General features: G+C 47.4%; 1 protein-coding gene across 14 annotated transcripts in view; it reads left to right on the top strand.

Moving 5' to 3' along the window:
* The window catches only part of ANK1 (ankyrin 1), a 241711-nt gene that overhangs the window by 150786 nt on the left and 75001 nt on the right, over positions 1–15924 (top strand). For all 14 annotated transcript variants that reach the window (XM_054561512.2, XM_063726626.1, XM_054561514.2 and 11 more), the window contains exon 3: positions 11379–11477. In XM_054561512.2, the coding sequence (XP_054417487.2) occupies positions 11379–11477 (99 nt within the window). The remainder of the gene's footprint in view (positions 1–11378; positions 11478–15924) is intronic.

The raw sequence follows: 15924 nt of genomic DNA, 5'->3' as shown, positions 1-15924 counted from the left end.
CTATAATGTAGGACGTGTGACCTGATTCTGCACATCCCCAGACAGTCCAGTGTACACCATCCAAAAGTAAGGGCACTTTCCCACGTATCCATCCCACGTGCCTGCCAGTCTGGAAATCAACATTGATGCAACACAACCATCCAATCCACAGACTCCATTAGGATTTTGCCAACTGTCCCTCCGACAATTTCTCCCTCTCTCTGTGCCTCCTTCCTTCACATCTCCCCGCCCCTTCTTCTTTCCCCCTCCCCTCCCTTTCCTGCTCCCCTCCATCCTTTTCTCTCTCTGTCTCTCTGCCTCTGTCTGTTTTCTCTCGCTGTCTCTGTTCCCCTCCACCTTTTTCTGTCTCTCTTTCTCTGTTTCAGAAATCTCTCCAGGAAGATAGTTTGCATTTAGTTGTCATGTCTCATCAGCCTCCTTCCATCTGGAATAGGCCCTCAGCGTGCCCATTTCTCATGTGTTTGACTGTTTTCCATGCTGTAGTTTGAGCCTCAGCTGTCTGTCTGATGCTGCCTCATGGCCATATGGCCATGCTGGACAGGAATACCACAGAAATCATGCTCCCGCCGGGCGCGGAGGCTCACACCTGTAATCCCAGCACTTTGGGAGGCCGAGGCAGGAGGATCATGAGGTCAGGAAATCGAGACCATCCTGGCAAACACTGTGAAACCCCGTCTCTACTAAAAATACAAAAAAATTAGCTGGGCCTGGTGGCGGGCCTGTAGTCCCAGCTACTTGGGAGGCTGAGGCAGGAGAATGGCGTGAACCTGGGAGGTGGAGCTTGCAGTGAGCTGAGATTGTGCCACTGCACTCCAGCCTGAGCGAGAGAGCAAGACTCCATCTCAAAAAAAAAAAAAAGAAAAAAAAAAAAGAAATCATGCTCCCTCCCCACTCCTGGGGATGTTAATCTTGATCACCAAGTAAAGTTGGTGCCAGCCACGTTTTTCTACTATAAGTTCACTGCTTTTCCCTTTGTAATTGATCAGTATTGTGTTGGGGGAGGGAAATATTTCAGTCTAAAGGGATCCATTGATGGGAGCCCATTAATGACATCTGCCTGTATCAGCTACTGCTGTGGTGGCTCCAGAGAGTGATTCCCCATTTCTATCATGTCTTCTACATTTTTTAGCTGGCGTTCTACTAAAGGATAAGCTTTTTCTTCTCCCCATTAATTTATTTTTTCTTTATTTGTGTAGAGCTGTTTGGACTCATGGATTCGTCTTCCATGGATTTGTCTTCGTTTCAACCTGATACTCCCATGACTTATTTTAATGGTCAAGTCTAAGCTGGGCCAGTAGAAGTCCTTCCCATCAGTTGGCTTCTTCATCCTTTGACATGTCCTCATCATTCCTTGAGCATTTTCCTACTTTCTGGCACAAGGTGCCCCAGGCTCATTTTGTACTTGCCCTGCCCCAGCTCTGGCTCAGCGCTTCTCCAAAGATCCCTAGTTCCTGTTAGTGGAGACAGCACTTAGACACCAGGGTCTGGTCCCCGATGTGCCCGTTGCTCCAGGTTGTCATATGTCTGTGTGCATGCGTGTATGAATACATGAGTCTGTTAACTACGTCTACAGCTGTCTATGTATATATATATATATGAAGAATCAATGAGATCATGCCAATATTTCTGGTTCCAGCCCAGTGCTCGGAATTCTTTCTAGCCTTTCCTCTCCCCATGTTTGTACAGTCCTTCAGACAGCAAGAGGCCTGAATGCCACTGATGCCCGTCCTCCTTAACGTATTCACTGAATTGTTTGCTCAGTGTGACAACCTCCCAACCACTCCATTAGCTGTCCTCTTTCTCAGACCCCAGACACGCTGCTGCCCATGCCCTGCAGGGCACCTCTCTGCTCACTGCCCTCTAAGGCCGACATCTCCAGCTGGGGGGTGAGGGAAGGAGAAGGATGAGAAGGGAAGATGGGAAGGCACTCCTTCAGCTTTGATTTCATTTCTGTTTTGGTTGAAATTTTGATATAGGCGATTTGAGGAAAGAAATCAAAACTTATATAGCTCTAGTAATTTTTTTGATGTGTCTCAGTTCATTTCCTCTTCTAGCCAAACTATCATGCTGTCGCTCCTTCCCTTCCCATCATCTGCTCTGCCTCCTGTGGCTCCATGGTCTTTGCTTTGCTTTCTTCCCTGCTCTTTCTTTCATTCTCATCCGTTTCAGAATTTGGAGTAAGAATGGCAGTCACTCCAGTCCTTCTTTTCCTCTCTGTAACCCCAGTTTAGGCTCTTCTCTCCTACTCTGCTGCAGGGCTGCAGACCTGCAAATGTAATATATTCTGTTGTGGTCTCACTCCACAAACAAGGACCAATAATAGAGCAAAGCCAGAGGTCACACATGTACAAGTTGGTTGCTATTTGCGGAATTAAGCTTCTGTGACATCGAGTATAGCACTTGCTTGTTTATCATAACTCAACAGAGAATCCAAATTGAATAGGAAAGTGGGATAGGAAATATATCCCACTAACCTAGGATATTAAATAGAAGAGTCCACTATGTAGACACCTTCCTCCTTATCACAGGCAAGATCTTCTGACTGGATCTTTGCTGCCTGCATGGGTAAAGGTAAAAGCATCTAGGCATTTCTTTTCTCATCTTTCATTTTATTCACTCTGGGTCCCTCAGACTCCTTGGTGTCTCTGCCACTGCTATCGGGCCTATTCTTTCCAGGACTGTGGTGCCTTCCATCCCCATAACATCTTTCCCTGGTGAGTGCTCCCTTGCCTCTGGGCCTGGTTCGACCAATCATTGGATAGTAGATATTGATTGATGCAAAGGTTGTGTTTCCTGAGTGTTATATGAACATGTTGCCTAGGTTCTGCGGAAACACAGCTCAAAGAAATGGAGTGGGGGACTGAGTAGTGAGTTTCAGGAGGTGTGGGGTGGGGAGGTCCTCAGTCATGGGACGCAGCTGAAGCTGCCTGCTCCATAGAGGCAGGGCCAGCCTTGTGCATGGGTGAAATAAACAGCTGCGTGGAAAGGAGGTGTGAGGGCCGTGTGTCCTCATGGGAATGTAGGCATTCGCTTTTGAGATGTTCTTGCAGTTTTGCAGAGACACCAAGGCCTTTCTATTTCAAACCGTTCCCCTTCTTTTGACAGGAAGAGTTAAATTCCCCGTGTCTCCTGTATTCATGCATTTGGAAATCAATTAGTGCAACTGGGGCAATCAGAAGAGCTAAACAGAGGAATAATTTAACGGGAACAAATGTCTGGAATTGTGTATTTTGCCAATGGAATTTCTCACAGTTGGTGCAAGAAAATACTCCTCCACATTGAATCAATCAGGCTGAATGTGACTTTTTTCTTCTTCTTCTTAAAAATGTTAAAAGAAACATAGCCTGGCTGAGGTCTCCTTCCCCGCCCATCACACGGATCGCTTTTCAGAACAATCCTGTCAGTTGACATTTCACCTGAAAAAGAGCAAAGGCAGATGCACAACTCTAGGTGTGTGTGCTTGGCATGAAGATTTTTGCCAAAAAGAGCCTTAAAAGGTTATCTCCTGTGTTAGGACCATGTGGAAAGAGATCATATGGGGCCAGCTGGCCTTAAGGGCTCAGTACAGGGAGTATGTAGGATGCAGAAGGCTGCAGAGAGCATGGCTCCCACCCTGACGATGAGAAAAAGCTCAATAATTTACAAAGTGATCGTTTTTCCCTGAACCCATCTCATGCCGGCCTGAGGTAGTAAGGCAGCCGAGTGAACAGAATTTCAAACAGAGGCAAAGCCCTCTAAGAAGTGGGCCACGTAAATCACTTCAGCTTTGGCAGAGGTCAGGAAAGAGAGGTGTTCACCATACAAGCCAAAATCTTTTTTTTTTTTTTTTTTTTTTTTTCAGGTAAGGTCTCACTCCACCACTCAGGCTCAAAGACAGTGGTGCAATCATAGCTCACTGCAGCCTTGAACTGCTGGGCTCAAGGGATCCTCCCACCTTAGCCTCCCAAAGTGCTGGGATTAAAAACCATCACACCCAGCCACCAAAATCTTAAAAGTTCTTGAAGGCCAAGTGTGGGCCGGTGTGTCTGGAACAGGCTTTTCTCCACTGGCCCCCCATGAGAAGTATTGGGATACGTCAGGAGCCAGAGGAGGCCCCCTCGGCAGCCAGGTGTGCAGGAGGTGACCTGTGGCTGTGCAGGCAGGGGTGGAGGGAGGAACGGACACAAAGCTTTCACCGCTTCTCCAGATCTTTCCCTCATGTGAAGCAAAAACAGACCCTCTCACCTTTATTTTTATTTTTGAAATTGTGGTAACATTTATTCTGAGAATAAAACAGGCCTCCCCTCCCCTACTCCCATGGGGCGCTGAGAGGAGGGAAGCCCAGTTCTGGGTGGAGTGGGTTGGAAGCCTCACCCATCTGTAAATGGGACTCCCAGGTCCCCGTGGGTGCATGAGGTGAACAAGGCAATTGCTCTTCCCCACCCACCCAGCATCCTCACCTGCCCTGTCCCCCTCCTGGTGACCAGAGATCCCTGCATGGCCAGAAGCCAGCCCAGCCTACCTGTAAGAGCAGGCCTGTTAATCCAGTGCTGTCCAGGTGTCGGAGGCAGTGCCTGGCCCCAGGCTGAAGGCCACAGGTCTGCCAGTTGGGCCTGGTTTGCGCCTGTATCCCAGGGGACATGGTTGAGCAAAGACCCGTGTGTCAGCCCCAGAGGCCTGAGCTGGCTTATCCAGCACTCACTGCACCAACTCAGGAACCTTAATTTGAAGTAGACATTGAGGGGTGGTGATTACATGAATGTGTATATAGAGTGCACACATACAGAAATACACCAATCCTTAGACCGTAGACCTAGGGGAGGAATAGAAACAAACTGCCTCAGCCAGGGGAGGGTAGGAAACATTCCTGCCAGTGACTTGCTGCTGTAGGGAAGATAGGAGCAGCCACCTTGGGACTCCTAGGGGAGGGCTGGAGATTGTCTTGGGCCCGGGATTCTACACCAATAACAAGCAGGCAGCTGGGCGCGGTGGCTCACGCCTGTAATCCCAGCACTTTGGGAGGCTGAGACGGGTAGACTACCTGAGTTCAGGAGCTTGAGACCAGCCTGGCCAACATGGTGAAACCCCGTCTCTACTAAAAATACAAAAAAATTAGCCAGGCGTGGTGGCAGACGCCTGTAATCCCAGCTACTTGGGAGGTTGAGGCAGGTGAATTGCTTGAACTTGGGAGGTGGAGGTTGCAGTGAGCCAAGATCATGCCACTGCACTCCATCCTGGGCAATGAGAGTGAAACTCCATCTAAAAAAAAAAAAAAAAAAAAATCAAAAACAAACACAAAAAAAACAAGCAGGGTCGACTACTGCTGGGGGAGGAGCAAGAAACTCACACCGAAAACCAGTGCAAGTGAGACAGGTTTTGCTGCCACAGAGAAGGGGGAAGGATTGCTCAACATGGAAAAGAAATCCCACTTAGAGGGCCAGATGTACAGAGCCTGACTAATATTGAAGCTGGAGCACGACAAAAGAGAACATGCCCATTCCTGCCAGCCTAACATGTTGTAATAAGGAAGAGCAGGCCACTGCTGGGAGTAGAGTAGGAGCATGGAGAATTACCTCATTTAAGGCCCAGGCATGCAGGATGGCTGGAAGTTGAGGGAGGTCAAGAACACTCACACAAAAAGCCTCTGGCACCCCAGCTCCAACTCAAAGTTCAAGATAACCGCAGTCTACCTTTGTAAGAATGTGAAGGCTGTGGTGCACTGAAAGTGACAACAAAACTCAAACTCAGGTCAACCCCTGAGATTGACTCAGCCTTCCCACCTCCATGCTGACAACTTCACAGAAGAAGAGGCATGTTGATTTCCAGCCGTAAATACTGTTTACCTCAGTCTCTACTGCTCTTCTATGCTTGATGTCTGGCACTCAACTAAAAATTATCACACACCAAAAAAAAAAAAAACAAAAAACAAAAAACAATGAACTATTGTCAAGAGACAAAGCAATAAACAGAATCAGACCTAGAGATGACCATGATGTTGGATGTTGGAAGTATTAGATGGACTTTAAAATAACTATGATTAATATGTTAAAGGATCTAGTGGGAAAAGTAGATAACATTCGTGAGTAGATGGAAATTTTCAGCACAGAGATGAAAACTATAAGAAAAAGTCCAATGAAATGCTGAAAACAAAAGACACTTTCTCAGAAATGAAGAATTTATTCAACAGGTTCATCAGTAGACTGGACATAACTGAGGAGAGAATTAAAGAACTTGAGGATAAGTCAATAGAAATAATTCAAATTGAAAGAAAAGAGAGAAAAGAGGGGGAAAAGACAAACCAAAACAGAGTAGCCAAGAGCTATGGAACAACATCAACTGCTTTAAAATACATGTAATTGGAGTTCCAGAAGGCAGTATCTGTAGGAAAAGGACTCTAGCGAACTGGTGTTTTCCTCCAGGGAAAGCCATATGGTTAAAAAATGGCCACAAGTAGTTATTGCTTTTCTCCCCAGCTTCTAATTTAGTGAAATCATTTACTCTTATATTATTCTGCTTCCTTTTTGCTTATCTTCTACACCCTGTTATTTGAGGGAAGAAATATGTGATCTATCCACACCCCCAATCCCCTTTAACAGCCTGTCTGCTGTTTGGCTTCAAGAAAAGTGGCTGTGAAGGTGAGATGGAGTCGCCGAAAATATTCGAAGCAAGTCTCAGCAAGCTGCCTTTTACTTTTAGCAACCAAGCTAACTTAAACTTGATTTAGCTAAAGTAAAACATGATTCTCAGTTTTGAAGAGGTGGTAAATTACAGTTCATCTCTGTCCATACTTACAGCTAAGAACAAATAGCTCACATAATTTGCACTCCTCCTCCTCCTTCTCATTTGAGCAATGAAAAATCTGCTTAAAGAAAAAGGAAGTATTAAATATGGTATTTATCCACAAAATGCTCTTTTGGATATCAGAAGTGGTCTCCTGCATAAACTAGTTATGCATTTAATAAGACAGCTGTACAAACTCCTTTGCGTGTGTGTGCAGGAGGTTCGTTTTCAGATGTTCAGCAACTTCTGCTGCTAGATGGTGGTGACTTGTGGCTGTCACCACCCCTTAGGTAGGTAGACGCAGCCATCTACGTACTAAGACCAATTGCTGGAGGAGAGATGCTGTTGGGGTCTGGATGTTTGTGCATCACTTGTATCCAAATGCTTCGGGAAAGGAAGAGGAGGGCACTTGCTGAGAGAGCTGGGAGCATATTTTAGCTTATGGGTTTAGAATCTAAACTCAGACACACTTCTCATCTTGCTGTTTTTAATGAACTCGCAACTCTGTCTTTGTGCAGGTGGGCACTTCTGCCTTGAAAAGTCCTCTGTGAAGCTTTCTGGGCCTTCTTGACAGAGCAGCTCCTTTCTCCTCTGTGCCACCTCTATCCCTTTACATGCTGCTTGGGGCCTTTTTCACATGATTTTGCATTTATTTTTTATGCATCCGTGTTCCCTACAAAACTGAGTTCTTCAAGGGAAACAGTTTGTGTTTGATTCATTTCTAGCACAGGGCCAGACACAGATGAGGTTCTCAATAAATATTTGTTGAGTTGCGTTAAGTAATTGCTCAGCGTTTGATGGCAACAGTGTCCACACCTGTGGCTGAGACAAGTACTTCCTCAGCCCCGTCCCCATGTGGTTTTTACAGGCATTGCATTCCCGGGCCATCTTGCATCTCTCTCATTAACTGTGCCCATTGGGGTTTGATTCAGTGGCCCTGCTGAGAACAGTGGATTCAGATCCCCACAGTAATAGGCTTGGAAGTGATTTAGGGTGACTATGTGAAAGACAAATCTACAATAAAGTGAGAAAACATTTTTTAAAAATCATAAAGAAGGAGGTCGCTGAGCCAGGATCTGGGATCGAGGGAGAGTGCAGCTCCGCGAGAGGCAGGTCTACTCAGGCGGCCCCTTGCATGGCGAGGGTCTTACTCTCTGCCCTTTGCGAGGGAGGCACGGGACCCAGGAATGGAAGAAAGGGGGTTTTCTGCAGATCAGAGCAATGAATAAAATCCTAGAGCTCAATTGCCGAGGTCACAATCAGATCCATTCATTAGCTCTAAGCTTCATGGAGACCAGAAAAGGGAAGATATGCTTTCATCATCTGATAAAAAGAAACACATCGTTTTGGGTTTTGTTTTGTTTTGTTTTTTTGAGACAGAGTCTCTCTCTGTCACCCAGGCTGGAATTCAGTGGTGTGATCTCTGCTCACTGCAACCTTGGCCTCCCAGGTTCAAATGATTCTCCTGCCTCAGCCTCCTGAGTAGCTGGGACTACAGACGCGTGTCACCACGCCCGGCTAATTGTTGTATTTTTAGTAGAGACAGAGTTTCTCCATGCTGGCCAGGCTGGTCTCGAACTCCTGCCCTCAAGTGATCCGGCTGCTTCAGTTCCCAAAGTGCTGGGATTACAGATGTGAGCCACCGTGCCCAGCCAGTTATCACAGTAGTTTTTAGGGGGAAGAAAACCAAACCTCCTTTTTTCTGGGAAATCCAGGTTGGTCGTGTGTGTGGCTGTGCCCTGGAGACGCCGCGTGGCCTCTGCCAATCGTTTGACTACTCTGGGCCTCGACTTCCTCAGCTGCAGATGAAAGGGTGGAGTTCAGGGACCTCTAATATCCCTTTCGAGTCCTGTATTTTCTGGTCAGACAGTATATCTAGAATCCCTCCGGATTGAAATCGTGACATTGGCCTCAAACAGCAGGGGCCGGCCGTCCCAGAGCATTAGCGGCCAGCATTAGCTATTTCTTTCCAGGCTTGCTGGTTTTGCGGCTTTGATGCATTCAGGACCCACAAATGCTCATCAGAGCGACTGCGCTGCCCAAGTAAGCCCTAAAACCCCAGCCGTCAGCACCGAGGCAAGGCTGGCTGCCGCTGAGAGTCAGTTTCCCGCAGTAAGCGGCCCGCGGCAGCTGCCGGGCTGTCACTCCAGCCGTGCCGACAGCCACAAACACCACCCCAGTTCCCAAGCAATCACAGGGCATCCACTGTCAGCACCAGGAAGCTTCTAGATAAGGCTGCCGCTGGGTTGGAAGAGCGCTTGCAGAAATGCTGTGTGCTGCCTGAAAAAGCTCGCCCTGCTCTGAGAAGGAGCAGAACTCCTTCCTGCCGACCCACCCCAGAAAAGAGTTGCAAGATGCAGAAGCAAGAGTGGCTCCAGGCTCTCAGCGCACTGGTCACTCGACAAATTGCTTTGCAGTGAATTTGTCTTGCAAATCGAGGGGAGGGGAATTGGTTTCCGCCTGCCCAGTGCTCTCTCCCCTTCTCCTGGATTCCCATCTGGCCCTCAAGCACTTTCTCCCTCTCTATTACCCAGACTGGCTCTGAAACTAGCTCTGTCTGATAAACTCATTCACACCGGGTGAGAAGAAGCCACACAGCTTTCACTGAATGGTGTGCAAAATCTGCAAGAGGAGGAAACCTAATGGCCAGTGGTCATTTTCAGGCGTTTGCATGAGGAAATATTTGGTGAACCACCCCCTCTCCCCTACACACACACCCTGGCAAGGCTGGCTGTGCTGATAGGCAGGGGTGCAGGGCTGCCCTGACCTAAATAGGAAGTAGGTAATGTTCCCTTCGCAGCCCCCCTTCTCATTTTCTAACATCCAAGGCATCTGTTATATTTGATCCATCCAAGGTCCCCACATAAAAGAAGCGTTGGACCCCTTCCATTCTCCTGTCATGACTTTGGGTGACTTTCCTCTGCTAGTTATGGCAAAGCAATTTGCCTAATCTGTGAATGGGCTAATGCGCTCCCACTCCCAGGTAGAATACTTGTGTTTGAACAAGACCCTCCTGAAAATGATGCCCTGACACAATGGGAGAGCTGGAATTCGAGGAACGCAGGGTGGGGCTGCGGAGATATTTGGGGACGTGAGTCAGGGACCCCGCACATCACACCTGCAGAAACCAAGCCCTCCGTCTAGGTGGCGAGGATCTGTTTCATGAGCCGGAGCCTAAAGTGGCTCTGAGGCCGCCCCTGGAAAGGAACACAATAGAACAGAATTAATCAAAACGGGAGGCCAGGAGGAGGAGGAGGAGAGGAGGGGGAAATCGCTGGCGGGGAAGGAGGAGGACAGGAACAAAATAAAAAAGCAGGGGGTGGAGTTTGCTCACTGACTAAAATCATTTTCTGTATGGAGCCAAGATCGACTCATCCGTTGGAATTGATATTTTGCTCCTTCATGTTGTCAGACTTATTAGTGGCTCCGAGTAGCACTCCTTGATGTCAGCTTTTGCTGGAAAGTTTCAAGACCTTTCAGGGCAAGGATCAGAAGAGCAGGAAGCATGAGAGTGATAAATAAAACTTGAACTTGGCTGCCTTCCATAAAGCAAAGTGGCAGCTTCACCAGATGCAGCTGGAACTTTAATTGGTTAAATTTTAATTGGCTCTGCTCTCGTGGGCTAAGGGTTGGGCAAGGCAAATGTGGTTTTTGTTTGTTTGTTTGTTTGTTTTTTGCTTTTCCTAAAGCTTAACTGTCAGGCAGCCTTCTTTGGTCACCTTTGAAATGGTGGGATGGCGAAGGGGCTATTTTATGTTTTATGTTTTATGTTTTATTTTTATTTTTGAGACAGGGTCTGGCCCTGTCACCCAGGCTGGAGGGCAGTAGCAGGATCTCAGCTCACTATAGCCTCAAACTCCTGGGCTCAGGTGATTCTCCCACCTCAGCCCCCTGAGTAGTTGGGACTATAGGCACACACTACCACACCTGGCTACTTCTGTGGGTTTTTTTTTTTCTTTTGTAGAGATAGGGTTTCATCATGTTGCCCAGGCTGGTCTCAAAATCCTGGGCTCAAGCAACCAGCCTGCTTCAGCCTCCCAAAGTGCTGGGACTACAGGTGTAAGCCACTGTACTAGGCCAAAGGGGCTATTTTAATACTGATTTTTCTATTGAGGAAATCTTACAGCTGGGTGGTTGGTGGGATTCACTTCTCATATGACCTTGCTTCAAAGTTTAACATCTTACCAAACATATGTCTATTTCTACAAGCACTTAGGATGCACTGGTGTTACCACTTTGCTTTTCCTGGTCACTGCTGTGAAAATTAACCAGGGGTTGAAGCTACATCATTTTAATTAAGTGGGCTGCCTAAAGCCTGGCCTCGACCTGAATTTCAAGGTCACCAGGGGTGTTGTGAGAGCTTCCTGCGTAATTCACATCTGGGAGTGGCGGGCTAGTTCTTGCCTTTCCTTTCCACCTCTGCTCTGTTGTGACCTGAGGCGTGAAGGGGAGGCTGGGTGGCCCTGCCCTGTGCCCCTTCTAATCTCTAGACACACTCCACTCTTTCCCTCCAGTGCTGTGAACACCTCAGGGCTGGGAAAGGGCCTGGGCCCCCACTGGGACCTGCAGAAAGCACCATTTGACTAACCATGCCCTTCCCGCCTCTCTGCTCTTTACAGAATGGGTTGAATGGCTTGCATCTGGCCTCTAAGGAGGGCCATGTGAAAATGGTGGTTGAACTTCTGCACAAAGAAATCATTCTAGAAACAACAACCAAGGTATGTCTCACAGGGAGTGGGGGAGCTTTGCATTGAAAATTCAAGTTTGTGAGTTCTTCCTTAGAAACCAGTCCTTCATGAGAGAACTCAGGCATGCATCTGAATTTCTCTTATCCTTCCCATCACTTTTTAGTTCTCTGAATCCCTGAAGCTGCCTGAAACAGACCCTGTTTCCAGAAAGATTCAGGGGGCCTTTATCCTCATCACTAGGTTACGTATCTAAAAATAGAGCCCTTTCCTGGTGGCTTTATACTTTCTCAGGGTCCTTGACTCGAACTCAGTGTCCAAGAGCTCTGGAAGTGCCAATCAGGTGCCTGGAGTCAAATCCCAGCAGACATACTTCACACCCTGTGACCTGGGACGAGTTACTTGGCCACTGTGAAGCCTCAGCTTCTTTGTCTGTAAAATGGAGATTATAATACTTAGTTGCAGGGTTGGTATGAAAATTAAGTGAGATGGCATACATCAAATGCCTAGATGTATTTATTGGATGGATGTATTTACTGCTTATTGGATGTATTTATTGATTATTGGATATATTAATTGATTAATGATTCCTGTAGTAAGGAATCAATAAATACTAGTGACCATGTTGTTACTAAGGGTTGTAGAAAAGAATCCAGATCTCTTTCATTTCTCCTTCTCCAGCAAGTCTTCCTTGCTCAGCCCCAAACTGATTTCCTCTCCTTGCTAATGATCTGGAACAGCATTCTCTTTCATGAGGAGGCGTTTGGCATGGGGCGACGCCAGGCATCCACAGTAACGTATTTCACTCCATTTCAGTAGATTATAAATACCAGTGACTCAACTTCAAAATCCCAGAGTCATGAAATTTATACATCTATAGATGGCAAAATAAGTTTCATTTTTTACCTGACACGCATCTTATTTATCAAACAGGATGCAGCCAGCAATTAAAAATAAAACAAAACAGTCTGGGCGCAGTGGCTCATGCCTGTAATCCCAGCACTTTGGGAGGCTGAGGCGGGAGGATCACTTGAGGTCAGGAGTTTGAGACCAGCCTGGCCAACATGGTGAAACCCCGTCTCTACTAAAAATACAAAAACTAGCCAGGCGTTGTGGCGGGCGCCTGTAATCCCAGCTACTCAGGAGACTGAGGCAGGAGAATCGCTTGAACCCTGCCTCAAGCGGAGGCGGAGGTTGCAGTGAGCCATGACTGCAGCACTGCACTCTAGCCTGGGTGACAGAGCGAGACTCCATCTCAAAAATAAATAAATAAATAAAACGAAACAAGGCTGGACGTGGTGGCTCATACCTGTAATCCCAGCACTTTGGGAGGCCGAGGAGGGGAGATCACCTGCAGTCAGGAGTTCGAAACCAGCCCAGCCAACATGGCAAAACCCCATCTTTACTAAACATACAAAAATTAGCCAGGCCTGGTGGCACAGGCCTTTAATCCCAGCTACTCGGGAGGCTGAGGCAGGAGAATCACTTGAACCCAGGAGGCGGAGGTTGCGATGAGCCGAGATCGCGCCATTGTACTCCAGCCTGGGTGACAGAGACAGACTCCCTCTCAAAAATAAATAAATAAAACGAAACAAAAAATCATCTCCATTTGCTAACTCAAGTACTGTCTCCCCAGTTATTGTTTTCTCTTCTCTTCCCTCCTCTGTTCCTTTCCCATGTTTTTCTTCTGGAGTTCTTTCCCCCTAGCCTCTTATTTTCCTTTTGGTGTATATTACACGTGGTCTCACATACAACCTCAATTTCAGTTCCATGCAACAAACAGTTTGCTGCCTCTCAAGCAGAGAACATAGAAGAACAATATGTAGAGAACAGATATAATTTATGGTTATGAAGTGAACTACCAAAATATTATGAAGGTAGAATCATCTCTCGAGGTAAAATTCTGTAATTTTCATGTCATTTCCTGAATGTGAAAAGATCTTATTGCACTTATGGTAAAATAAACTGAGTTGCTCTTTCTGACTGGATATGGGGTATTTTTTTCCCAAATTCTACGTCAAATTCCAATTGTTCCTACCCTGCTTCTTGTGTGGATGAAGGGTGAGATTATTTTCTCTGCACACTCCCACGTACCTGGCTGTGAGCTGTGTGCCATCTGACCTGCCCCGCGTGTGCCAGAGCGGTGCCTGCCCTGGCGTGCCTTCATGGGCTGCAGAAACACGAGGCTTCAGCACTTCGACTGTTTCCGAATCTCCTCCCCAGGTTGTGATTTTGCAAGTGAACACTTGGTGTGTCTTTTTTATTTTTAGAAATTTTCTAAGCCAACGTGGCTTTGGAATACCATCCAGAGACAGGGGGAGAAAAAAGGTGGAACTGAAACCGTGGGTTGGGGAAGAGTCACAACAGATTGGGGACTGTGATGGGGCTCCCAGGCAGCAGAAAGATGAAAAAAGAAAAAAAAAGAAAAAGAGTAAAAAGCCAAAACCAATTTAGATTCCTAAAATGTACTTAGAAATTTTAAAAGCATAAAACAAATGCATTCTGTCCCCATCCTCCTATCTCCAGCTCTTAGAGACTGGAGCTCAGCACCTAAGCTGTTAATGAATGGGGACAGCTTTCATCTCCACTGGAAAAAAGCCTGCTCTCTCACTTGGGGTCCCTCTCCCCCTTCCACTTGCATTCAATCAGCACCCATGCAACCATCCTCCCTGCTCTGAGCTCTGTGAGCCCCTGAAAATAGAGAAATTGGGTGTTTGTGGAGCAAAATATAGCTAAGTCATTTTTCCTGCTCCTTTGAGGCCATGTTCTTTCATGTTGAGGGAGGGGCAGAGAAAACAGAGGCTAACAAATCCCTTTTCCTGTGACTCCCACAACTTAGGCCAGGGGCCTTCTTGAGCCTCATAATGTGTGTGCGTAGATAGGGGAAAGGAGGTCCACTTCCAGAATTTTCCCTGTGTTCTTATTCCTCACTTGTGCTGCCCTTGGCCCAGCTGGCCTGAACCAAGATCCATAGCCAGGTTCCCACCACTGATGAGCTCCCCAAAACAGAGTGACCTTCCCCTCCTCATGGGGTAAGGAAAGCTCTCATATCATTGGACTTCAGGCAGGAGGGGTCAGATGTAAAGAAACCTTTGACATGAGCCTCTTGATGTCTCCATGGGCTCTGTGCCTCCATGCTGGCCCAGGCCTTCTGTGCTTATGCCCAGGAAGCATGTGGCCAGTGAATGAATGGACCCAGGATGCCTCCTTCTTTTCCATGGGAGCCCAGAAGATGCCACTTGGAGCTCAGCAGCCTGGTGTCTAGAAAAGTTTCTGGTGCCAGCAGTGCTGCTCCATTTGGTACAGCAGGTGCCAAGCCTCTCAATGGAGGCTCTTCGGACTTCTATGAAAAATTATTAATGAGCTTCCAGACTTTCATATCTGGCATTTATTCTCCAATGGATACTTGAGGAAAACTGTTTTTCTTCATCAAATAGAACTTGAGGAGAAATCAAAAAGACAACTTCAGGAGGCAACAGATGAGAAGTACCTGCCTGAAAACAAAACAAAACAAAAAAACAGGCTTTATGCCTTAAAAAAATAAAAAAGAAAAGACAGACTGGGTCTCACTGTTTCCCAGGCTGGTCTTGAACTCCTGGACTCAAGCAATCCTCCCGCCTTGGACTCCCAAAGTGCCAGGACTACCAATGTGAGCTGCTGCGCCCAGCCCCAGGCTTTATGCTTGAATTACCAGGCAGAGTACAAGAAACAGATCTGAGGTGCTTCCCAGCCCCCAGGGCAGCCTCATGGGGCTGCCTCCCCGACCCGGGGAAGCTGGGTCAGCAGCGGCTGGGGGGCCACACGGCTGGGCCCCGGGCTGCTCCCTTCCATCTCAGTGAGGAAGCTTTTCCTCCAGGTGACAGGTGCCACTGGGCAAGGTCAGAGTCCAAAGTCCCTGCTTGTCAGTCCTTACGTTTCTTGAAATGGATTAGTTAATTATTAGGTAGTTTAGTAAAAAGAACTACATACTGTCTAAACTCTAAAAATGAGGTTGTTTGAGATCTCTGCTCCTTGAGTAGTGCAGGGACAGATGGGTCTGACCATGGACCCATTTTCTCCACTCGCCCTATTTGACAGAAGCATGGAGTGGAGCCTGCCCACCCCCGCCCCTCAACTCCGTGAATGGGGGCGCAGGTGCAGGGCACCCAGGGGTGTCCACCCCCAGAGGCAGTGCTGAGATTCTGGTCCAGGACCCCCGGGGGCTGGCAGGAACCTGGCTGGAAGGCTGTGGGTATCCCGGGAACAGATGGAGGCTGCTGGTCCTGTTTGTGAATTGTTGTTAAATATCAAAGAAGAATCCAGACAAGAAAACCTGAGAACATTAAACTCATGTTCTCAGCCCCATGCCTGTAATTGCAGAGTGCTGAGAGGCTAAGACAGGAGACCAGCCTGGGCAACAAAGTGAGAGCCCACCTCTACAAAAAATTTAAAAATTAGCTGGGCACGGTGGCACACGCCTTAGTCCCACCTACTCAGGAGG

This window comes from Pongo abelii, chromosome 7 (genome assembly GCF_028885655.2).
Source record: "Pongo abelii isolate AG06213 chromosome 7, NHGRI_mPonAbe1-v2.0_pri, whole genome shotgun sequence".
NCBI classification, from domain to species: Eukaryota; Metazoa; Chordata; class Mammalia; order Primates; family Hominidae; genus Pongo; species Pongo abelii.
This window is presented reverse-complemented; position numbering and strand designations above follow the sequence as displayed.